Genomic DNA, 27,642 nt, shown 5'->3' with positions numbered 1-27,642 from the left:
ATCGAGAATTTTGGGCAAATTGAGTTTTTGTATGCTTATGATTATGTTTCAGGTTATCTTTTATTTCCACCAAAAGTTAATGGTAAATCTTACTCACCGACGTAGTTATTGAAAATTTGATTTGGACGAATCGCGCCTAAGTGCGATAAATGAATTCGGCAGAGAGACGAATCGTATACTTAGCTGTGCAAATCATGTTGATCTATAGTATTGTATAGCGGGAAACCTCGAATTTTCTATATTACATGTCCTATACTAATATATTTGATACCAACGTATAGCTGTAGATATCTTCTATCCAGTGATACCAAAAATAAGTACAAACATTGCCCATATGATATTTATGTGGTTTAATAATGTGAGTGCGCGCCCGTGAAATTGGAAAATCCAGGAAAATCATACGCAAAATATAGGCCAATATTGTTATTTTTGCTTTAAAATCCTCGAGTTTTTCCTAAATATTACAGGGATGACTGTTTATAACTCAAATAACAAGTTAAGTCTACATAGCCTTTGGACAACCAGTAATTTCTACACAAAAGCCCCAAATCAAGCATGCGTGCTATGTTTTACACGTAGTTAAATGCGTATTCGACCGCTGTATGTGCAGCGGTAGAGACATTTTGGATACAGCATAAAGCCGAATAGCTGCTAAAACGCGTTTTGAGGGATATATCGATTATTTCAGAACATGCAAGTATTGCCAATAATTCGTGTACATTCACTTCTATAATATACATTTCAAATGAGTGCTCACGAATGTTCTAAATTTTAAGAAGGACCAATGGAATGGTAACAAGATTTTCAAACGCCGTTTACTCAGAACAGCAATTTTGCGTATTCGGCACTCTGCCGTGTTCATAACGATATATGGTATAAGAGAGTGTAATACCACAGTGTATTCATGTGTTTTACTTCCATGGTCTATGTTACTGCAAAATTCTTGATTTAATATGTGGTGTTTGTCAGTCATGTTTGAAGTTTGGGAGAATGACAGGTATTTAGGTTGTGCGTTGGTAGCAGATTGTATACATGTTGGTACAGGTTTAAGGTATTTCATAGCACAGATCTAGACTATTATGGTCTGCAAAGTCTATGTTTATAGGTAGGTATATGGCCTATAGGTAGGAAGGTAACAATGCATCTATAATAGGTCAGGGTACTCCTAGATGGTAGTTGCTGTTGGAGTAGGTGTGTAAATTAAGGGCCAGTGCCCGGGGGGCACTCAACTTTGGAAGTGACGGGTATGTGTCCTACCGGAGTCATGCGAAGTAGGTGCATATCGGGTACAAAGCGTTATTTTAAAAAAGGGGGTCATTGGGTACAAACAAAATAAAAAAGGGGGTCATTGGGTACAATATTTTGAAAAAAGGGGGTGATCGAGTATAAGATTTTAAAAAAGGGTCATCGGGTAGAAAATTTGGAAAAAATTGAGCAAAATTTTGAAAATTTCGGCATAATTTTGAAAAAATTGAGCAAAATTTGACAGTTTCTGCATTTTTTGTTCCATTTTGATGATGCTATTCTAGAACTGATTGGATCAGATCGTTTCATATAACCGAGTATAGGCCTACTGCAATATGAGTTCCTGTAGTGTAGTATGTTCTTTGTATTTATTTTTGATATATTTCATTCAGTTTGGGTATTCCAAGGCCAAGCTCTCCCTTTTAAAGGGATTTTTATTTCATAATAGTTTGATCAGAATAGAAAACCGACTGTAAGTTCAAATTTACATGTATACGTACATGTGCAAATAAGATTATATTGTACAGTATGTCAGTTGAAGACCGAATTAAAAAGAATATGCGTCTAACCATGCTAACGTCAGAGCAAAGACGCGACGTGATTGGTTACTGACCTGCGCAGTACGGCATTTTTGGTCTGGTTGACAGGACGTCATACGCAAGGTAGTATTTCTAATTGGGTCTTCAATTATAGTACTTACCAATCACTATATTTACTGCAATTCCTCTTCAGACTACTCTTAAGTGGTTTCCTTTTAGAAGGGTTGCGCCTAAAAGAGCCTCTTCCACACTCTTCCACGATGACATTTGTTTCAAAGTAGTTTTCGTCCTGTTTCTTTCTGATTCTCTTACGAAAGCATACAAAGCCTACGATGCCGATTAAGATAGTGAGGAGAACGCCGATTAAGATGGCCACGCCCACCATGTATAATTCCATCATTTTGGCCTGCGAAAAGGAAAGGGAGAAGCAAAACAATAATACAGGTATCACAACTTCTAACTTCCCCTGACCATGTTTGAACAAAACAATAAAGTTTTTAAAAGTTGCCGTAAACCCTATTTTAAAAAGTTAATTTATTCATCAACCATATCAATAACTTTGCAACCAGGCCCGTACGCAGGATTTTTTTGGGGGTGCTGATTTTGAAAAAGTGGACTTTTTTTCCAAAGGGAGGTGCGATTTTGTGAAAAGTGGACTTTTCCCCCCAAATTTGGGCCTTTTTTGACCAAAAAACCGTAAAAAACCTGATTTTTTTGCTCGCTACGCACGCAAATTCTTAAATTTTGGGACTTTTTGTATACTTTTGCAAATTTGGGGAGGTGCGGTGAACATTTGTTGACTTATTCAAACATTATGTCAGGGGAAACCTGTGATACCTAATAGCTGTGCCTATATTGTAATTATGTTTAGCTGTGCTTATAGTATAATTATGTTTGTGTACTAGTGGCCGATGTTCTTGTCCTGTAATGACTAAACAACGAACACTAGGTACGTCTTGTAGTCATTAGTACATATAACCTTGTGGTACTCAACCCTGACACTGATTGTTGTTATATGTGATCACTAAAATGGATCGTTTGCTCCGAAAAACAGCATTAATTCCCAAGGGATTTTTTTATCGGTCACTGAGATGCCTAGTTGACCAGTTTGTCATGACAGCCAGGGGCAGTATGCGACCCAGATGTGGCTACCAATGGCTACTATAGCTACATCAGATGATCTTGTTCATTGCAGCTTTCCTGTTACTATACCTTTGTACAGGAGCCACCCGTTACCATATCGTATACGTAAAAGCAAGCTATTAGGGAAACGTGAATATGCGTGACGCGTAAGCGAGTAAGCGGCTAAACATATCCCTTTTATTCTGTACTTTTATTGCTGATTTTAACAGAGAAGTCATCGATCTTCTTCAATGTTGAGTGGCATTGACTAACTGACATTCCTCATGACTATTAACTGACATTCATCATGACTAAGTGACATTCATCATGACTAAGTGACATTCATCATGACTAAGTGACATTCATCATGACTAAGTGACATTCTTCATGACTAACTGACATTCCTCATGACTAACTGACATTCCTCATGACTAACTGACATTCCTCATGACTAACTGACATTCTTCAAGAAATAACCATTGAATTAGACAATCCGGTGCGTCGGCGTGGATTACTTCGGCAGCTGCGATGATGAACAACACGGAAACTTGATTGAATCCCTAAATTATACCTCTTTTACTTAAATCGTAATTGGTAAAATATGACAAATTATGGAAGACATCTGTAATGTGATGTCGAAACAAATTCTTGAACCCAGATCACATTAACCCTCATCTAACGAAGCGGGATAGATTCAACGCCCCACATCCTTATAGAATTTGTCGTACCTCCGTAAAACGCTCAAACAAACCGCCAAACGGCTTCATAAATTGTGCGACCATCCTTTACGCTTCAGCGAATAAGATGTGACACACATGGCAAACATTGTCGTGTTGTTATTACTTTGAGTGAATCGATAGCCTTTTTATACTTGTGATTCCAAAGCAAGAGTTATTTGATATATTTTGAACTGTAATTCGTAATTTTCAGACATGCAAGTAATATGATAATAACAATATAGAGTTGTTTATATTGCCGTAATTTGACCGTGGTAACCTGTTGAAGCCCATGTAACATGGCGTTGTGTGTATGAGATATTTTATTGCTATGTTTTTTGCATCCTTAGGCCTACACCTTAAATAATAAAACTTAAATTGGTTTATTTTTTTATATAAATATGCCCCCCTATGATTCTCAAAGTGGTCAAAGCTCATATTTGGGCCAAAGCTCAAAATTGGTAAAATCTTTTTGAGGAATTTATGACTATTCTCACGACAAAAATGTTCACTTATGTGAGCTTTCAGCTTGCGGTCGCTAAGTCTTTTTCAAACTGATGTTATTGATCTTGATGAGTGTCACATGACCATGATATAATCATGTTGTAATGTATCTCATTTTGTTCCTCTCATCGCTAGTCAATTTTCATATTGTTCTACGGTGCTTAGTTCAGGGGTTATAACGTCGAATAGCCGCTGTGTGTTCCGTACAGCGCCCTATAAATATTGTGTAATAATGATAAATAATAGGTCATATTTCAAAAATTTCATACACAGAGGTCAAATTTTAACATTTTCATCGAAATTGGTGTTAATTTACTTCCTTTCATACATATACTTAATTCACAATTTTGGTGCAATTTGTATTTTCATGTCTCCCTGCAGAATTATTATGCAGCCAAAATGCAGTAGACATAACCTTTGACCCAAAATTTGACAGAATTGGTGGCATCAGAAACTTTGTAGATGAAAAATCAATTGAAACTTTAGTGCATGCATTTATTACTTGTCATCTTGATCAGTGCAATGGCCTTCTTGACTCTCAAATCACAAAGCTTTAACGAATTCAAAATTCATAATTCACCACCAGAGTTATATCTGCCGTTATCTTCTTGTTGACTCGTCTCCTGTGCTGATCCCAAAGGTTCTCCAAGGGATTAAGATCAGGGCTTCTGGAGGGCCACTCAAGTGTCTCAATTTCTTCTGCTTCCAGGAATGCAGCTGTAATCATGACCTGTTTTGAATCCCTTTTCCAAATCCATCTCTCAAAACGTAAATGTCTTAGTACCCACTCACCTTTGTCTTTGATCATTCATCTGCATAATAAGCAAAGGATTATCCAACATGCATCTAGGAAAATGCTTTAAATTAAAATTGAAAATAAAGAAATAAAGAAACTTTTTTTGTGTAGTTTTACTACTGAAACAGTAAAGGGAATAGGACTAAATAATAACAATAACTGATAATAAGATTATTATGATATGTGTCAATTGTGACACGACATGATGCACTCACGTCAGGTTAAAGTCGGCAAGTGGGACATATTTTTCATTTTACAATAATTACTGAGTTTGTACTAAACTTCAGTGTGTAGCATTCATTGGCACTGAATTTTACCCCGGCGAATAGTAATAGCCGATGATAGGCGTCTTTATTTATTATGTTGCCTGTTGATGTCGATGTAATGACATACATGTAATAATACAATGATCCTGTTCTGCATGGGTAAATTTCATTATATTTCATATTAAGCACGTCGACAGGTTTCTCCTCCCAAATTAAATGCGCCATACAACAGGTGCAAGTTAAACACGTCACAAGCGACAGAAGTTGAATTGTAACTTCAATTAATTATTTGTATTTTTTGAAGTGTTTGAATTGTGCAGACTTCACGCGTCTAAATTTCTTATTACTTATTTCATATACACACAATAATTTCAATTTCAAGGAAGTGTAATACAATAGAAAACACACACGGGAAATCAAGATTCAGTTTCGTGTGCGACCATGATGAGGATACGGTGACTCAGTGGTTACGGCCTTGGACTCATAATCTGAGAGCTTTCTCGACGTGCGTGGGTTCCAGTCCCAGTCCCACCACCGTGTTGTGCCCTTGGCATGCCGCTTTTCCTCGCTTACCTCACCCCAAAAACTGTACATTTGCGTCAAAATTGAGGACGCTATTTACATATATTTAAAATTTAAATTAGCCAAATAATGTGAGATATACCTTACATTTCATGATAAAAAGTTGTTTGAAAATTCCCTTGTTATTTGTTAGTCTGTTTGCTGATGTAATAATACTATTTTACAAGTTTCTACCCCTTGTAAAGATACAAACCAGATTTTAGATAAATAGCGCCATCATTGTTCAACTTTTCTTTATAATGACTCAGTTTTATATGCCATCAAACAACGGCCTTTTTATGCAAAATTTGTGAAAGAAAAAGCTCTTCCTTAGCCTAAATAGTGTGTACAGATTCACAAAGCGTATCATTGTTAAAGCCACAATGTGTGATTTGCTCCACAGCAACCCCAAAAGGTTTGACTACAAAAACAATTCTCTTATAAATGCATCTACGCATAGTTTCCACCTCGATACACCCGAGTACACAAAAATTTCCAGCACAGCGATAATGAGTGAGTCTAGTCTCCACGCAGTCTGTGTTATACTACACGGTTGAGTGCATAGCGTCATAGAGAGCTGTGTGAGAACTGGAAAATATGCCTCTGTGATTGTTTTTTCTCAAAACCTCAAGTGTTCCATTCATCCAACCAGAATTGTTTTTTTTTATATCGAACGAAAGTTAACACTTCCCCCTAAAAACTCTTTTTGTCATTAGGTCAACAGACGACGTAATTCAATGTTTATAGCAAGGCGAATGTGGTAAATCTGTTAAAAACGACCTATCCAAGAACGATTTTTGACCAACATTTAGGTTTTAAATGTCAAAACCTCAAGTGTTCCTTACAATATTTTCAAATCTTATGTTATTAAATATTGTCCATATATTAGCGTCATCAGAATGAGCAATGGCCAATTCTCGTTAAATTACAAATCTTGTGCAAAAAGTTACTATTTTCGCCTGTTTTGTCATACGGTTGTAAATTCAATGAACTATGACTTTGCTAAAGAGCGCTTACCAATTGATATGTGCATGGCCATTTGGTGTACATAAATGCCCTGTGAAAGACTAAGTTTGAAGTGCTTTAATTACAGTAAAATTTAACATTTATAATAAAATCGAGTATCTCCGGTTTTATTCGAGCTCACTGATCAAGTGCTGGGATCAGCAAATTGTGTCTGTTACGGGTTTCTAGGTAATATTGAATCAACAAACTTGATAGTCTTCGCGGTCCAGTAGTTCGAAAATTCAATGGTCACCAATATATTTATTTTTGTTTGTTTACTTGCTTATTTGTTTGTCTTTCAGGAAAATATTACTTTGAAAAATTGAGTCGCCTCGTAAGGTAAGTAGAGCCATTTGAATAGAGCCCATTTGTTCACAAAGTATAGGAAAATTTACCTGAAATCATTACATCAGTGACGTACCGTATAAAGTGTATGCATATCGCTAATTTGTCTTACGTCTTGTTTGTACATGAAATCTCATCAGATGCGTGTAGTTCCGCCAATAATCATGATAATTATACGATCGGCGAGATTTTACACACATTGTAGGCGCCGTCCATTTTGACGTATAAACTGTGTGAATATCGCTACTTGTCTTTGGCCTCGTTTGTTCGTCCTAGCTGTGTAAAACTACGCCAATATTCATTATCATAATACGAACGGCGAGCTGCTAAGCGCATTGTAGGCGCTGTAATAAAATTGTCTTCGTTTTACCTCATTTGTTTGGCTCTAAATTAAAAGGGGACAATATAACCAGTAGCTATCAGTGAAAACTAACATTTAAATAGGCATCTATTTTTATGCAAATCACACATTATTGCTTTAATTAGTCCGGAACGTGTATTTGAAACCAGCAATCGTTTTATTATTATCACGATACAATAAGCTGAACAGGCAGCTGAACACTGACTCAACCGAGACACGCCAACATGGCCAAGGACACATATGAAGCCAATTGGTACACGAGTTTATCATTATTACAGGTGCAAGTTTGATGAGTATAGTTGATTTGTCTATCTTAATCATGAGTGGCTTGACAATCTCTGTGCAACCTGAGAAAACAATCAAATATGAATCTTCCGCGCTTCAATCACTCGTTTCTTTTCACTCTGGTTTATCAAGATTTCAAGAGAAACCGCTGAGATGAAACCACGAAACCATGACGAAGCCCTTGCTACCGCCAGTTTCAAGGCATACATTGATGGCAATGACCAAGTCATAAACCAAGTTAAAGACAGTTTGTGAAACCATCTCGAATGTCTATAGATAGTGGGTATTTCATTTGATTAATGCACCTACATATCCCTCAACAAACGGCATTATTTTTTCCATTATATTTATTGCTCGTTCAAACGATATTTTGCTTATTTGTATATATTTTGGTTTGTTTTGTTGTTCATTAAGGGGGTACTACACCCATTGTATATATTTTTTTTGCATTTTGTGAAGAAATGAGAAAAAAAAGGTGATACATCACCGATGTTTTAAATTCACTTCATTTTGGAAAGCTTACTATCAACGGATTTCGTTAACATTTTGGGTACGTGTTGCTAACGCATTAGAGAAATAATGTTGATATGTAAAATGGGAATAAGTGGTTCTTGATGACTTCATGAACTTGGTGATTTTCAGTGCTCCACACCTATCAATAAACGAACTGGTTAACTTGCTTCTATTTTCAATGTTAAGCTATATTATTTCACTGAAACCTAATTAAGCCATAGTTTAAAAGTCTCCACAACCAAGCTATAGTTATGTTGAAACCTATACCATCAGATTAGGTAGTTTTTCATAAGCTTCATTTTTGTGATTTTGGTACCAATTTTCCTTTGATTTGTCCAAACCATTTCAACTAGACAATCTAATCTAAATGTACTCATGATTTATATCCACAAGATACAAGATACAAGATATTTTATTTTCCCATAATTCACATGAAATCACACAAGTATATATTTTAAAAAACAAAGGCAATATCAAACAAACGAATTATGGAGGGGATGACCAGAAGGCCAGTAAGGCCAGAGGAAGTCACCCCCCTTAACAAAGAAATGTTACCATCAAAAAAAGTAAAAACAAAACAAAGCATAACAAACAAACGAGAAACACAATGCTCAAGAATTAATCATATTTTGAGATCAAGTCACGTTTATATATCTTACGGAAATGTTTCAATGAATTTGCCGTTTTTATTGAATTTGGCAATGAATTCCATAATATAGGACCAGCAGTACGAATGGCATGGTCAGTAAATGTTTTGTTGTTCTTCATTAAGTTGAATTTATCTGCGTTTCTCGTTTGGTAATTATGAATATTGGAACGTAGTGTAAAGAAGCCATCAAATACGCCCGGTAATTCATTATTACTGTACTTGTACATAAATACCCCCAATTCAAGTTTGTAGGTGTCTGCAAGAGTTAAAATATTGTATTTGGCAAATAAGGGAGCAGTGTGGCTTCTATAATGACTATTTGCTATTGTCCTCACAGCCCATTTCTGTAATTTCATAATTTTATCCAAGTATGTTTTACACGTATCACCCCAAATCAATATTCCGTAATTTAAATAAGGTAAAACAAGAGTACAATATAGAGAATACAGGATACGATCAGGTACATAAAATTTAAGTTTGTTCATAACTCCAATATTTCGCGAGATGGTTTTTGCTATACAGTTTATATGGTATTTCCACGTCAAACATTCATCAATAATCACACCCAGGAATTTTGTATTAGTAACCCGTTCCAGAACTGACTCATCTAAAATGATCTCAGGAGATACATCACACACAGTTGAGTTTATTTTTTTTTTTATATGTGGTGTACCCAAAACCATGTAATTTGTTTTACTTGCATTTACCGATAGTTTGTTCGACTTGAACCAATTACTAATTTCTTTCAATTCATTATTAATTAATTGATATTTACTTTCAATATCTTTATGTAAGTACAGAATAGTAGTGTCATCTGCGAATAATATAAAGTCTAATACATCTGATGTGTTGATAATATCGTTTACATAGAGAATGAATAATAAGGGACCCAGTATAGAACCTTGAGGTACACCACAAATAATATCTTTAAGTTCTGATTCACAAGAGTTGTAATGTACATATTGTTTTCTGTTGCTTAAATAATTAGTGAACCACTGAAGTACGATACCACGAAAACCATAGTGTTCCAATTTATGAATTAATATGTTATGGTCGATGGTGTCAAAGGCTTTGGAAAGGTCTAAGAAAATTCCAATTGTGGTTTCGTTTCTTTCAACGGCATAGTTAACTTTGTCAACTAGTTGAGTTATGGCCATGTATGTAGAATGGTTGTTTCGAAAACCAAACTGCTTATCATTTAGTATTTTATTACTATCTATATACGCAATACATCTATTAAACACTAGTCTTTCAAGTATCTTCGAAAAACAAGGTAGTACCGAAATTGGGCGATAATTAGAAAATACTTCAGAATCTTCTTTTTTATAGATTGGTATTACCTTTGCTATTTTTACTTTTTGTGGCACAACACCGGTTGAAATGGAGAGATTAAAGATTGAGGCAAGCGGCTGAACAATTTCCTTTGCAACTCTTTTTATAATAAAATTTCCAATATTATCATGACCAGCACTTTTATTTTGATTAAATTTATCAATAATTTTAATGATTTCCATTTCAACAACTGGCTTCATATACATACTGCTAGATGCTGGATTTTTAGGTAATCAAAATAATCTTTACCTGATTTGTGAATTTGTGATGCTAGATTAGGACCTACATGTACAAAGAAATCGTTAAAAGGTTGGAAATATCATGGGGATTGGTAATAGTATTGCCGTTGTCACTTCTAAATTTCTTTTGAGCTTGTCTTGTTTTACCACGGCCAATGATATTATTGATTGTTTTCCATGTTTGTTTCATATTATTTTTAGAACGCTCAAACTTGGTAAAATAATATTTCCTCTTAGATTTGCGTATCAAAGCATGAAGTTTATTTCTATATATTTTAAATTTGTGAAGGCGTTCAGCACTTGGGTTTTGCAAATGCTGTTTATATAAAGTATTTTTAATGTTTATACTCTTTAGTAACCCTTTGGTTATCCACGGCGATTTCGGATCCCTTTTCCTTTTATTTGAACATTTCTTTAATGGAATACATTCATCATATATTTTATTAAATATACTGATAAACTTATTGTAGTCATCATCTGCATTTATATTATCTAGGTATTCTTCCCATTTGACATCAGCTAATCTTTTCTTTAACGTGTAAATATTTTCGTTACTATGAACCCTTTTATGTGTCACCGTTGGACTTGGAATGTCAGTTACATCTAGATTTGTTGACAAGATTGTTGGAAAGTGGTCACTCACATCTGTAACTATGATAGCAGACTGAATTACAGCTTCGTTATTCGTTAATATATTATCAATTAGTGTAGCGGTTGTTTCAGTAATTCTAGTCGGTTTGTATATAGTTGGCATTAATGAATAGGAATAAATTAGGTCTAAATAATCATGGTATGCTTTATGTTCCTCAACAATAATTTTTTGAAATTCACGATGTAATATAAATTAATGACAAATTATTAAAATTTGATAATTTTTAGATTTTTGATATTTAATAGTGCTCGAAGTAAACTTGATAAATTCACCTTACTTGGATTTATTTACGTATGATATTGGTGACGGGCTGTCTCTAAGTATAAGTATGAGTGACGGGTTGTCGATAACAGAATCTCATGTTCTTTATCGGCAGCCCGTCACCCAGTTGAGACAGCCCTAAATCCTTACGGTTACTCTTGATTTTTTGCCTTGGCGTCTCACTTGGAGTGTTTAGTCGTCGTATGGGAGTCACCGGCCTCGGCCCTATCGGACCTTTTGTTGATACTGGACCTAAACACTCCAAGTGGGAGTACTATGCACTTATGTGCAGACTGGTGTACAGTGCTTAATATTAGCACTCTAGTGAAGAGACTTGGTTGGACAGGCACATACCGTCACTTCTAAACCCCTGCAGTCCCCCTACCCCGGAATAATACATTGTCGTTATAAGGTAAAAGTGACACAAAAAGGATTGAACGACAACACGAAACTGGATGGAATAAAATGTTAAGCGGAACATTTTAACTATATCGTGGTATTAATAACAATTACGCCACCGTAATAAATTTAGTATCAAATTAGCCGTTTTGGTTGCACCATTTATTTTGGGACAGGCTGTACATGAACGTTGTCACGCACCGAATAGGCAGTCTCAATATTCCATTAATATAATAACCAAGCACGGTGTCTCCTTTCATTCTTTTATTTATTTATTTATTTATTTATTTCTCTATTTATTCTCACAAGCGTGGACTTGAAGCCCTGTGGTATTATGTTTCCTATACCTAGGTAGAGTCAAACGGCGTAAAGCATATCACGGATTGATAAATATTTAGAGGGTCCACGGAATCTAGACTGATATTTAGTATATAAAATAACAAATCAGGGCAACAGCACGTAACCGCAGATATGTTTAAGGGCTCGGGTAGCACATTATTTTTTGTGGGATTCTGAATGCAAAGAATGTCCTTCTGATATCGTTTTTGTTTTGTTTTGTTTTGTTTTTTTTAATTCGCGATATAATACACATTTTATGGCAAATTATTAAAAATGGAAGTTTGGACATTTAACAGTCATCGCAGTAAAAATTGTATTTACCTGTAATGATATGCACTTAAAGTATATGTAGCTGGGAGGAAAAGCCGACGATCATTTGAAAAAAATTGTATTAAAGATACTTTGGTAAAAAAAGTGCGAAAATATCATACCACTCTCAAGGTTCGCTAGTCGCAAGGGGACTAGTTCGAATGTTGGAAGTTCGTTAGTATACTCTAATCCTACCCTACCCCTAAATGTAGCCCTAACCTAACCGTAATCCTTTTTATTTTCCTGACTAGCAAAACATTCTTCGTCTCCGAAACATTAGTAGGTTTATTGCTATCACAATCCAAGTCACTATTATTATGTTTAAACAACGTCCCTTTAGATATTTTAGGATTCCTAAGAAACCGATAGGAACACAAACCAATTAAAATGCTCTTTCCACTTGTTCCTTGACCCCAAAGATCAACCAATGAGATCATTACATTGGATTTTCACTTCACAAGTTGAACTCCCTTGATGTGTTCTATCTGTCACCACATAAACAGGTTGTCTTCTAGTCAGGTGTAATACAAATGGGTCAATGAGATTGTAAGATAACCTCGTCAGTGCAGTCATTTAGTTCCTAGGAACTGACACAAATAAGTAATTTAAGCCTAAAGACAATATTATTCATATCAAACAATAAGGACACCATTTCGTATGTCTGCATCGGCAAAATGCCGACGATCATTTGAAAAAATTGTATTACAGATACTTTGGTAAAAAAATGGGAAAGTGCGAAAATATCATACCCCGGGGGGGCACTCACATTTCCCAGCTATACGGGTATGTGCCGCGGCGACGACCCCCTTTTTCAGAGCCGCTGGCCGTTCCCTAGACCCCCTGAATTCATTGATTGCCGCTCTTGATGACCCGATTTTTTTCTAGCCGTTCGCTAGACTCACAGAATTCATCATCTCAGCTCTCATTGGCATGTTTTCCGTGCTACGTTTACAAGCCCAAAAGCTACTTTTTTGCAAGCCCAAAAGCTTCCTTCAATGGGGATTTTCCATCATTTTCTTCCTCATTTAACACATTGTAAGGAATAAGGTGAATTTTGGGCTCCTTTTTAGGCAACACTGGGCCAGTTTGTGATCGTTTTCAGAATGTAAACATCGCTCGACCGAGCGAGCTGTGTGTGTGGTCATAACATTGAAAATCATCGGACTTTTCAGCTGATGGTGACATGAACATTTTGATGAATTGAGACCATCATTGGGAATAAAACTGGAAGTAAATATTATGACTGTAGTACCTCAAATATGTACACTTCATTGGCTGGCCCGAATAGTGAATTTAGAAGTGATTTTCGATCTATCAGCCTGGTGGAAAGACTGCCGAATTCTGCACACTTGACATTCATATCATGGCTCCATTCATTCACATAAAAGTAATCATGTTTTTCTTCGCGGCAATATTGAGAAGGAAAAACAGTATAGATGGGTTTGCTCATCTTAATTCTCAGGTTTGCTTGTAGTAGGCCTACTGCTATAATTATTCAGTATGAGAAAGTAGGGCTATTTTACATTTTTTTATGATCTGGATTTTATAGTAGGCCTACAAATCATACCGAGAATATTTTCTCAATTTGAATTTTATCCTTTCAAGATGATCCACCCAAAAATAATCATCGTATAGAATAGATCCCTGTACTAAGGGAGCGATCGTTATTTATGGCAGGGGGGTAATGGGAAAATTTAGGGGGAACACAAAATTTTTTGGGGTCTTGAGAGGGGGGAACCTGAAATTTTTAGTTGAGCCAGGAGCTAGGAGGGGGGATTGTGAAGTTTTAAATGGAGAAATTGGGAAAACAAGGGGAACGCGGAAATTTTGAGCGGACCGGAGGGGGGAACACGAAATTTGTCGTCGATATATTTTTTCCAAAATGCCCATTCCCCACCCTGCCGTAAATAACGATTGGTCCCTATTATCTGGATTCAAGTGTGATGCCCGGTGTGATGCAGACATTCTGCTTGGAATGATCCAGGTCCAGATGTTGAGATAAATTTAATTTATTTTTCATCCTAATATACTTAATTCGATACACAATTTTTGACAAGAATCGAAATTTATTCTTTCGAAAATCTGTGGCAAAAATGCAACCAAAAAAAATTGAAAATTACCCTGGATCAGTTCTCGAGACCCCCATTGGCGGCTGATCAGTTCCCAAGACCCCCCCTTTTTTGGCCGGCCAATCAGTTCCCTAGACCTCCTTATTTGACGGGCGATCAGTTCCCTAGACCTCGAGTTCGAAACTGGCGGTGGCACACCCCTACCCAAAAAAAATGTGAGTGCCCCCCCACTCTCAAGGTTCGCTAGTCGCAAGGGGACTAGTTCGAATGTTGGAAATTCGTTAGTATACTCTAACCCTACCCTACCCCTAAATGTAGGCTATGTAGCCCTAACCTAACCGTAATCCTTTTTATTTTTACTGACTAGCAAAACATTCTTCGTCTCCGAAACATTAGTAGGTTTATTGCTATCACAATCCAAGTCACTATTATTATGTTTAAACAACGTCCCTTTAGATATTTTAGGATTCCTAAGAAACCGATAGGAACACAAACCAATTAAAATAAGGAACTATAGTTTAAAGAATGCTCTTTCCACTTGTTCCTTGACCCCAAAGATCAACCAATGAGATCATTACATTGGATTTTCACTTCACAAGTTGAACTCCCCTTGATGTGTTCTATCTGTCACCACATAAACAGGTTGTCTTCTAGTCAGGTGTAATACAAATGGGTCAATGAGATTATAAGATAACCTCGTCAGTGCAGTCATTTGGTTCCTAGGAACTGACACAAATAAGTAATTTAAGCCTAAAGACAATATTATTCATATCAAACAATAAGGACACCATTTCGTATGTCTGCATCGGCAAAATGCTGTGTATAGAATAGTTGCGAATTTAAGCCATTTCAGATCCAGATGCGAAGTATATTTTACTTCAGTTTATAATCGGGTAATTATTTAATTAAATCTAAAAATAAACATAAAACAAGCCTTCGTCAAAATGGCGCTTAACCCTAATGAGATTGAGCATTAATAGTACCATTAGATGCGAGTAGCAATAAACTCATATTCCCCAACATTTGACCCGTGATTGATAAATGAAGAATATTGAACTATGGCATAGGCAATGAGACCATTTCATTGGCTTCTGTCATCACGTACCTCCTTTGAAATCAAGATATAGATGATAACAAGTATTTATTTGGGCAAATAAAGTCATTTATGTTTAGTTTACAATAGAAGTAGAATTCTTATGCTGAAATATTCGGCGTGATACTTTAGTCTTGATTTTGGAAACAGTTTGAAGGATGGGAATTAAATAAATGCATGACTATATACTGCGGCAAGTCCAGATATTGCATTATCTGTCTCAATTTTGTCGCTATGGCGTCATAATTTGCAAGATTCTGGCTATGTACAAAAATTGATTTTTGGATTTTCGCCAAATTTTTCTCTTAAATATAAAAGGAAGCGACTATTTCAAACAAACAAACAAGTAAGAAGGCAATATCTCTTAATTGAACATGATCATCGATTTTACTGTAGAAACTTATGGTGGGCCTAACCTCCAGGTCATCTTTAATGATCGGTCCTACCCCCGGGTAAGCTACCGGAGTGGAATTATATTACTAAAATGAGCGCAAAGGATGGATCTGCGATTAGCTTAAGTAGTTTGGGCGTATTTTCATGACGGATAGCAACGTTGGAACAGTATTTTTGTGGGATATGATAGCACATCAGACACATCAAATTGCATTCTGAATACGAGGAATGTCTTTCTGATATATGATTAACTATAATTGTGTTAGATTTGTAAGGGTTAAATTCATCGCATTGTTCTCCATAATAGTGTTCATGATTTTTAAGTACACACATTTACATTTGGGTTGTTTATATAATTTGTTTGTAAATTTTACTTCGTAAATATTAACCCCCGTGAATTTTGTCACAGATATCATGGATATTGGCGCTTTTCATGATTAGGTCGCGCTCTCCTATTGATACACCGAATTGAGCACAAAATATATATCACATGCTATTTCTCTTTTTATATCCCTATGATATTCAACCTCCAAATTTATATCAACATGCATAATTTTTGCAAATTATTTAACTGTAATAATTTTGTGACACAAATAAATATTTTGGCACAAATAAATATTATGGTCGAGTCATGAAAATGTCCTTCAAAATGTTTGCCCACGCAATGTGGAGTGAATTTGTGTAGCCGCTCATTCTGTGACGTGTTGATTGGTCTATTGCTTTGTCAACCATTAGGTTGGCGTTGTATAAAACCAGTCAGCATGTGAATTCCCTCGTCTTATCTACACTCCGACTTGAATATGTTGTCATCAGGACTTCAAATGAATTAAAATTTCTATTTCCATATTTTAGTATGAGAATTAATTATAATTCCCCGCTCACAAATTAGACAACTCTTATATCGTTATTGCTGATTGTTTATTGTAAGTGTTGTAGTTTATATTAAGATTAAACATACGTAAATATAGTATTTGGTCCTGTTGTTGTCTCTTGATGTGACGGGCTTTAGGTTATTTCTAGCATCTTCAGTATTCACACGGTATTTTCTATTTAATCGAGAAATATGAGATTTTCTTGTCCATACCAAACAAGATGTTCGCTGGCCATCTACAGAGCCAAGCCAGTCGTAGTACCTCGCTAGCCAAGTGTCCCCAGTTAAAGACTAGAAGAAATTTCGTTATTACAATAATATCAAATGGCACAAAATCTACTACCTATAATATCACGCAATCTAATATTGCGTACAAATTTACAAAGGATATCATTCTTAATTAGTCAGGAACATTATTCAAAACCGGCAATATCATCTTAAAGTAACAAAATCTACATGTCTATTTTAATCATGAGTGACTTGACAATCTCTGTGAAACCTTTCACTTTCTTAATCTTCCGCGCTTCATTTACTCTAAGCCGGTAGGATGAATCCAAGAAACCATGACGAATGCCTCGTTACCGCCAGTTTCAAGGCATAAACCTTGCCCCATTGATGGTAATGATCGGGTCATAAACCGAGCTGAAAAGTGTGTTTTGTGTTATAAGCTTATTAATTGGCGAAATATTTTCCTCCATGACATCAGCCAGTCTAGTAAAGTAGGCCTATCTTGTTTCACACAGTGTGTGAAAACATTTAGTTGGTATTCTCCATCAAGGAAACATAATCATTAAGAAATCATTAAGAAATCTGGGGCACAATGTCGCCATTGAGCATCTTTATAACAAATGGTGCTTTATCATGTATATTACATCCGTGGACAAAGTACATTTGTATACCCGAAATTGTCTTCTGCATGTAAGACGGGTCAAAACCGTGCAAAAACGACACAACTAGTGTCTGTATAAATGAATACAAGGTATGAAGCATTTTTAATATCCTTACACCATAAATCTTAATTTGAATATTAGCTTTGTCCATCCGCAGCTGACTACTCTATATATTCCAACAGATGTTTAGCATTTGTATGTACACAATATGGGTCCGTTAAATCCTCCTTAACCAGGCTCCTCCCATCCCCCATCGAATGAACTATATCATTAAATTTATCTTCGATAAATTATGTTTTGTGCTCCACTATAGATAAAAACATGAAACTTCAAAACACCACGACAGTACATAGCCGCCTATACAGTACATTAGTAAAGCACAACAGAGTTGTTATTTTTGCTTGATTTCAATGTGACAAGAACATACTGAGTTGTGTTTTGTGTCGCCTTCGCGTGTATGTGGGGTTAAATGGCAGTGCTGTACAAGCTATTAATCCAACTTCACTTTTAAAGGTCTAAAATGCGCAGACATCATACGCCTACGCATCAATTTTTCGGAGGGTCAATCAGGGGCAAAAAGTAGGATTTTCGGTGATTTCTGGGGAGGGGGAAGCGAGTAGCAAATCCAAAGTTTTCCTGAGTTGGGCAAATGCCTCCATTCCAGTGATACCATCACTGTCAATATGTACAGTGTCATGTTGGTTCGGGTGTTTGTTTTAAGAGTTCGTATGTAGTGTTGCATCTTTAAATGCAATTTGACTAATATTTACATAGCTACGAAATAATCAGGATTCGTAATCATCGTGTCAAATAGGCGACCTATTTATTCACAACACGAAACCAATAATGGCATGAAAGGCTTTCATTTATATATATTATACACCCCAATGATTGGACAAGATCACATATTGGCCATCACGTACTGACATTTTATGAACACCATAATCATTATTTTAGTGCTGTGAAAAAGTTTGAATGGGACCGTCATTTCCAATTTACGGTTGAGCGTTCGGTATAAACAGGCAAAAAGCCGATATGACGTTTTGTTACATTTTACTGGAAAAGATACTGTTCTTTTCTTTGGCTAAAATCAATCATTCATCAAAAATGAAAGTGAATAAATAGCAAGAACATGTCTTTTAAAGGAAAACTCACAATTAGTTAGTACCTTGGTTGATAATACAAAACGGCGTTAAGTTTGAAGTTATGTTTGAAGGAAATCATAATCACAATAACATACTAATGTTTTATATTGTGTTGTATTGAAATATATTGTTTTTTAACGTATATTATGTTCTCAGAATCTTCCTTCAATATATATATACTTTGTACAGAGTTGAAGAGTCCAATATAATCAACACTTGGACTCAAAACTTGGACTGTGTTGGAAAGGCTCACCTTTTCCCCAAAATTTAGTTTTCTACAATTTTTTGACCAAAACTCATTTTTGACTTGCTCATTTTTGACCAAAAATCACATTTTTTACAAAAAAATCAGGTTTTTGAACAATGAAGGGCGGCTACTTCGATTATGATAAATTCATAATATAGTCACAATTATCCATACAAGTCGTTTTTCTTTTACAAGTTTTATTAGTTTTATATCCAAAACATTAAGGAATGTAATTACTCTGGCCACTGATATATATTTGGGACACCTTCCAAATAAATTGACAACACTCCCCACCCTAGTACATACTGGTTGCATGACGTAACGAACGTTATGGTGTACATGATGGTTTCATGAAGATTGACGAAGAAAGTAATTAAATAACTTGACTTGCCACAGTAAACAGTCATGCATTTATTTATTTCCCATCCTTCAAACTGTTTCTTAAATCAAGACTCAAGTATTATGTGACGGCGAATATGTCAGCATAAGAATTCTACTTCTATTGTAAACTAAACATAAATGACGTTATTTGCCCAACTAAATACTTTTTATCATCTATATCTTGATTTCAAAGGAGATACGTGATGTCAGAAGCCAACGAACGAAATGGTCTCATTGCCTATGCCATAGTTCAATAGTCTTCATTTATCAATCACGGGTCAAATGTTGGGGAGTATGAGTTTATTGCTACTCGCATCTAATGGTACTATGCTCAAACCATAGACTGTTACAGTCTATGCTCAAACTCATTAGGGTTAAAGGAACTGCATGGGTTGTAGGATTTGATGGTCTTAAATATCAGTAGAGTGCCATGATTTGATTATACACTCTTCACCTTGTACATGTTGTAGGGAGGAAAATGCTTGTTTCATGTTTATTTTGATAGTAATTAAATAGTTTCACGTTTATAAACTGAAGCAAGATACAATTCACATCATAATCTGACATGGTTTAAAGCTGCAGTGGTAATTCGTCATACAGATGTTTAAAATATGTGCATCATTGCACATCATTTGTGCATCAAATATAGCCATCATTAGGTTACAATTTCTACGAATACGTATATTTCACCTTCTTTTTTAACTCATTACAGTCAACAGTTGCCTCAAATGCCTCAAAGGTAAAGCTTATTATCTCATTGACCCATTGGTATTATCCCTCACTACAGTAAGCCAAAGCATTAAGGTACCAGTAGTGTTCACCTCTGTATATCCTAAATAAAGAAAAATATGCGAAAATTAAAACAAGCAGCCAATACCTGTACTCTTTAAGGGGGTACTACACCCCTCGATAAATTTGTGTCTATTTTTGCATTTTTCTCAAAACTAATAACACACTGGTAGCAAAAATTATATATAATATAGGGGCAAGGAATCCAATTACTACATTGGAATTTCAGTGACCCAAGACAAGCGGTTCGTTATTTATGATAAGAAATAAGGTACCGCTAGGATGTACCTCATTTCCTATCATATATACTTAACCGCTTGTCTTGGGTCACTGAAATTTCAGAGTAGTAATTGGATTCCTTGCCCCAATAATATACGTAACTTTTGTTACCAGTGTGTTATTATTTTTTGAGAAAAATGCAAAAATAGTCACAAATTTACCACAGTGGTGTAGCACCCCCTTAACTCTCATTTAAGACCGCATTTGTTGAAATTGGTTGAGAATTAAATACACGGTGATCTAAACCCTAATGAAGTTGCACTTTTGTGTTCCAATCAATTAAAGCACGACGCTAGTTTTAAATGTGCTAATCACTGGAAGCACAGTGCTAGTTCTCTTGTTTGCGAACTCTTTGTGTACAAATCAATAGGTCATGTAATGGAGCAAACTGCAACTTTTAAATTGGCATCTTCCTTGGCTTTTTGCATCTTCTTGTGTTTATTTCTTGAACAATTTCAACGAATGAGGTTTTAAATTCGAACTAAAAGATGAAGCTATTGGCTTGTGGTTCCAATTATGATATGTCTGTTTTTGTTTAGGATATACAGGGGGTGAACATAACTGGTACCTTAATTATGTGGCTTACTGTATAAGACAACCTGCTTATGTAGTGACAGATAGAACACATCAAGGGGAAATCAACCTGTGAAGTGAAAATGCAAGGTTTGTTTAAGGCAATGTAATGATCTCATTGGTCAAGGAACGAGGTGAAATATCGTTCTTTAAAACAAAGTTTCTTTATGTAATTAGTTGATATGTTTATCTATCTGTTATTAGGAATAAATCCATTCTACAATGTCTAAAGGGACATTGTTTATATATAATAATATAGTGACTAGGGTTGATGGTAAACCTACACGTGTGTTTGAGACGAACAATTGTTGGCTAGTCAGAAAAATAAAAAGAATTACGGCAGGTTAGGGCTACATTTCGGGTTAGGGTAGGGTTACGTTACTATAAAGAACTCTCGGACTAGTGACCTTTAAGACTAGCGAACCTTACGATTAGGTGGCGTAATTGTGATTAATTCCACGCTATAGAACTTGACAAATCTTCTAATTTCAAAAATGAAATATGTGCATCACCACATTCACCTTCAAAAACAATCTGATACCACCACTGCTAAGTAATGCACAAATCTAGGTTAAAGACAGATTGCTTACACACGCATCAATCAAGTTGCTAAAAGCAAATACTAACATAATTATTAGAGGTTACTATCATTAGTGGCCAATTTCAAGGCACTGTTATATGTCAAAAGGTCGGTAACGTCAGTAATGCAAAATTCATGACCAAAATTTAATTGCCACAAAATGTTAGTTTTCACTATCAGATATGCTACCATAGGCAGAGTAAGGGAGAACGGGGACATGCATATACCCGTAAATATTTCCATGGGAGGACGTCCTCCCCAAAAAAATGATACTTACGTTTGGAAATCATAAGCTCTCTATTATCTTTCGGCATCTTCCTCCTCAGCATACATGTATCTTAAAATTGGCCTTACAACATTGCTTTATGCCGCACCATGAACAATTTCACCACACTGTAAAAAATATTTTACTCAACACTGAGTAAAAAGGTCACAGCTCAACAGTTGAGTAAAACATTACTCAACATTGAGCTCATAATAGGTCACAACTCAACAAATGAGTAAAAAAAAACTCAATGTTGAGTAATTTTTTACTCAACAGTTGAGTTGTGACCTATATGAGCTCAATGTTGAGTACTTTTTTACTCAACAGTTGAGCTGTGACCTTTTTACTCAGTGTTGAGATAATATCACCATGCACACGAATTCTAGATAATCTATCGCTGATTTTATAAGGAAGGACATGTCATTCTGACAGTTCGGTTGTACAAAACACAACAAATTAGATTAATATTAAAGTACGAATTGCAAACACGCTCTTTAATGTCATTAGTTTTCTTTTGAGCTCAGGAAACCACAAAAATACTCACTGATTAATAGTAATAATAATTAGATTTTCTCTGGATTTGCAGTCGTTGATATATACATTTTGTATTTTAAAAAGTGAGAAATAACATTCTTTTTAAACTTGTCTCGTTTTATTTTGCCAAACAAGTTCAATTTATATCAATTGAAATTAAAAACGCACATACCCATAAATGCTTCCTACATACACCCAAAAGCAACACAAAACACAACTGGACCTACATATATCTGTTCTCTCAAAACCACGAGGGCACAATCACTATCAGAAAAGATGAAAATGCATAAGAAGTCTTACATTATTTATTCATTCCAAAAATACAATATTAAAGCAATTCGGCCGTCACCCCTATGTTATATATATATGGGATAGCAGGTGGGAGGTGTTAAGGTTGGATCAAAGGAGACTACGCACCGGTAGGTACATATTTTGCCATCATTAATCCAAGAAAGGTGGTGGATTTTAAATTAAAGTTGTAATGCTAATGAGCCCAGTTGCCTAGTGTCATAGGGCAGGGAGAAATGTACTCCCAATCGAAAGAAGATTTTGAAAATTCCCATTGAACGTTGCCCCATCCCCCATCGAATAAACTTTATCAATATGTATCCATTTTACCGGGGTTTTTACCGGGTTTTTTTTATAAGAGTTACAATCTTGATATAATAGAAATAGCCTACTTTGTGATATTCTGTCAGAATCAAATGCTGTAAGAAGCTCTAAGAGTGACTGTGTTTCTTAAGTCAATGAACCATTTGTGTTTGGAACATTTCCTGTTCAGCAATCAACATTAATATATACAAGCCTAATGTTCTTATCAAGAAAACACTTTCGATATCACTCTTAATCTTCTCATCCAAAAGGGGTAAATTATATCAAAAGGAGAACTCTTGCAGGTTATAAATGCTTAACTCACCGTTGTACAAACCACATCAACACGTATACTGCATTACGGTATATTTAATTCAGTGTGCGGGTAATGGCTTTAACCATTGTCATAGCAACAGACCCTGGATATGATACACACGACTTGACAAGTGGTAAGATAGCGCTCCTTTATTTCAGATTTTTTTTTTCATCTAATGGTTTAATAATAATACTAAGGATGCATCAAATCGGCGATTTATCGCAAATAGACGTTTTTATTTTCTTCTTTCAATTTAATGTTTTATTCGGTAAACATGGTAAATGTCTAAATAAATAGAATACTATTACACTCATTAAGTTGAATGATGTGTTACCAACCGTTGCCAAATGTCACATTTAATATTTACTATACAAATTATGAACTATGATAATAACTTATAATAATAACACAATCCCTGAATCCACAAATCCACGTCTTCAAAAATACCTCATTTTCTTTTTCGACCCCAAAGTAATGTAATTTTAAAATAATTCGAATGCAATTATATGAAAGTGTATATTATGGTATCAATAAAGCATAACATAAGATTAACCTGCAACACCTCGAATATCATGCTCTCACTACAAATAATATCTGCTCTTTATCATTTTTTTGGCAGATGGCCCTACTGTATTTTACTCTGTGAACAGTCAGACTAAACAATATCTGCCTCCCAAAAAACGCAGTCTGGTATGTTTTCGGGATGTTATTTCACGAGTGATTAAAAACACCTGTCTCACAAGTAAAAGACAGTTTCTCTTTTGTTTCTTACTTACATACACTGCCAATGATAACATTACAAACTCTTTTTGATTGGCTGAAATCTATCCCAGGCCACGACGTCATCAAGCACAACTTAAAATGAGGCTTATTTTTTCGGCTACTTAATATTCATGAGTCGTGACCTTATTCATGCGGAGTGATTATTGCCGTATTTATATTTTTAATATCGAGTTCAAAGTGCCAAATCAGAAACGGCGAAATACATTAGCAGGTTGAACGAGCGGAATCAAATCGACTGCGGAGGAGACTAGGATTTGTATTTATATTGCATTTTACCACTAATGTCAATTCATGGTCGCAGCAACTCGTAAAATAAATACAACTCTTTTAAACAAGCCAGACTGTGAACAATCAAAACACTTTATTGTCATATCACATGGGACGTCAACAATTGATGTTTTCTTTTGTTTTTTAATGTGATCATCTGGTGCTTATTTATTCATTTACCTTGACAACAAATTAGAGAGCTTGAGACTTAATTAGATAATAGCATTGAACCTAAAACATGGTCGTTGTCTGCAACCAGGTTAACTTTATTATTCCGCCTGGACGCTGCCATTCTTGTGGTTATTTCATTACATTGGTACATAGAAACGTAGTCTTGTATTAAAGTAGCATGAGAGCATGAGGAATTTCAAAGCAACAAAACGGTTTATTTAGTGCATTTTCCTATGAAAACAAAGTTGTGTTTATATGAATTGAAAAATAGTGTAGTGTACATGTGAGTAATTTAAGTAGTTTGAAGAGTGTAATCAAATTACAGATTTAAGAGATACCTGAATACAGCAATTATTAGTAAGGTATTAGGACTGGTACTGTAAAAATTGCCTAATTGTGTATCTTTAATTGTCTTTAACATTTAATGTACACAATATAAAATTATTGTAGACATGCTTTGGCACCACATCTTATTTGGTCCTATAGCACTATCGGTGCCCTGATAAGTACCGATGGCTCTTGCTATCGTACCCGTACCCGGTAAATAACTGTACATCGACGACTTAAGTGTGCATTTTTGTGCTTGCGGCTACTCATCACACCCGTGGGCTGTATGAGAACAAAGGTACCTTTCACTCAAGTAGGCGCTTTTACATAACTTTCTTTTGATCACCTATTGACAGTAGGCAGCCTGGAAAAGCGTTCATATGCTGTCAGGTCAGTTTATCGATTTAATGGCGGAACCCTTTTGTCTTGAACAAAAGGTATCTCTCGATGAATAGCTTGTCGGCAAATCAAATCAGCACAAAGGAACAATGCGCACAGTGTATATAAACCCGAAATATCCGAAGTATTTAACATTTTAAATCAGCGATTCATTTACTATATATTTTCTTTGATTTAGTGACTAAAGTATACTTCCGGTTGCTGTAAAAGTAAACGAGCGAGAGAGAAAGCGGTAACTATATTTTTACACTTATTTACAACTAACTGTAAATAGCCTGTAACTGGAATGTAACTGGAAACAAAATAAAACTCAAGACAAGACAAGACAAGACAAGACACTCCTATCAATAAACATCACCCACACAACCAGAAGTACCACCTACTTCACCGGTACCCATACATTATACTTATATGTCTATCATACTCCCGGTGACATGATTTTAAGACCAAGATATATTCCGTTTCGATGTATTAAACGGAAAAAGTGATAGTTTCATCCCCAATGTGGTTATCACATATACTGTTCTATGGGCCATTTTGAAACACGTTTTTACTTCTAATATCAAAACGGCTAGCGCAATTTACCTCAAAATTTGGCAATTGGATTATTTTGGTATAAGCCTCAGTGTGAGCTACAAAACTCAAACGAAATGACAACCAACCTGTAACCAATATACGTTTCCTTACTCTGAATGCATATTCAACAACTTATTCACCGAACAAAATTATAATTAACCCAATTTCATCGTAGAAAATCCTGTCAGTTGTGTCAACCTCATTAACAAATTCCATGAAGTGGTCTCAAATTAGCATTTAAATATCATATTTGAAACATAATACACCTGGGTATCACATTCAGACGTACCTAGTAGTAAAGGTAGGTCAATTTAATGAACCTATTAGGCAGGCAGCCTTTATTCACTATCCTGCTATTGAACCTATTAGGCAGGCAGCCTTTTCACTATCCTGCTATTATGTGAATCAATATACATGTAAACTAGTGCCGAGTTTACATAATTGTGAAGCATGTCCCTCCTCCCCTACCCCTGGCTCCACTTTTTCAGGGCAAAATACAGGGGAAAATTCCACAAAAAAAAATTACACAAAGATTACACAGAAAAACAATTTACACAGGATTACACAGAACAATAATTTACACAAGATTACACAGAAAAAAATAACAACACAGGATTACACAGAAAAACAATTTACACAGGATTACACAGAAAAACAATTTACACAAAGATTACACAGAAAAACAATTTACACAGGATTACACAGAACAATAATTTACACAGGATTACACAGAACAATAATTTACACAGGATTACACAGAAAAACAATTTACACAGGATTACACAGAACAAACAACAACACAGGATTACACAGAACAATAATTTACACAGGATTGCACAGAACAATAATTTACACAGGGATTACACAGAAAAAACAACAACACGGGATTACACAGAAAAAACAACAACACAGGATTACACAGAAAAAACAACAACACAGGATTACACAGAACAATAATTTACACATGATTAAAATCACAGAAACCTGTCTATTTCTGTGTAAATCGACTCAACCACCAAATACACAGTAAAATCACAGAAACCTGTGTAACTGCCGTGTAAACCCCTACTCTTCAAATACACAGTAAAATCACAGAAACCTGTGTAACTGCCGTGTAAACCCCTACTCTTCAAATACACAGTAAAATCACAGAAACCTGTGTAACTGCCGTGTAAACCCCTACTCTTCAAATACACAGTAAAATCACAGAAACCTGTGTAACTGCCGTGTAAACCCCTACTCTTCAAATACACAGTAAAATCACAGAAACCTGTGTAACTGCCGTGTAAACCCCTACTCTTCAAATACACAGTAAAATCACAGAAACCTGTGTAACTGCCGTGTAAATCGACCCCAACCATCAAATACACAGCACGTCCTGTATTATCAAAAAAATTTTGATTTTTACTTTTAATATATTATTTCACAAAAATTATCCACAAGACCAAATTTGTCTTGATAATTTTTTAACATAGTCATATCTTTTTTTTTTAATTGGTGGTTCGTTCGTAACAAACTCAAGAGTCTTTTTAAAACCTCGAACTCCTCTGTCCTTTCAGGAAAAATCCAAGGTGGTCTTAAACACAATCTCATCCTGTATCTATCCTTATACCACCCAATGTAACACATCAAAAGGTTGATTGCCTGGATTCTTACTTTGTTTCC

The 27,642-nt window shown here is 35.4% G+C and overlaps 1 protein-coding gene across 1 annotated transcript in view; it reads right to left on the bottom strand.

The window, feature by feature from the left end:
• LOC140138154 (synaptotagmin-5-like) overlaps positions 1 to 27,642 on the bottom strand; it is a 114,720-nt gene that overhangs the window by 34,543 nt on the left and 52,535 nt on the right. Inside the window, 1 exon segment of the mRNA XM_072160086.1 lies at positions 1,946 to 2,190. Coding sequence (XP_072016187.1) covers positions 1,946 to 2,190 — 245 coding nt within the window.

The sequence above is a fragment of the Amphiura filiformis genome, chromosome 17, assembly GCF_039555335.1.
Source record: "Amphiura filiformis chromosome 17, Afil_fr2py, whole genome shotgun sequence".
NCBI classification, from domain to species: domain Eukaryota; kingdom Metazoa; phylum Echinodermata; class Ophiuroidea; order Amphilepidida; family Amphiuridae; genus Amphiura; species Amphiura filiformis.
Note: the sequence above shows the minus strand (reverse complement) of the source record. Positions and strands in the feature narration are given on the sequence as shown.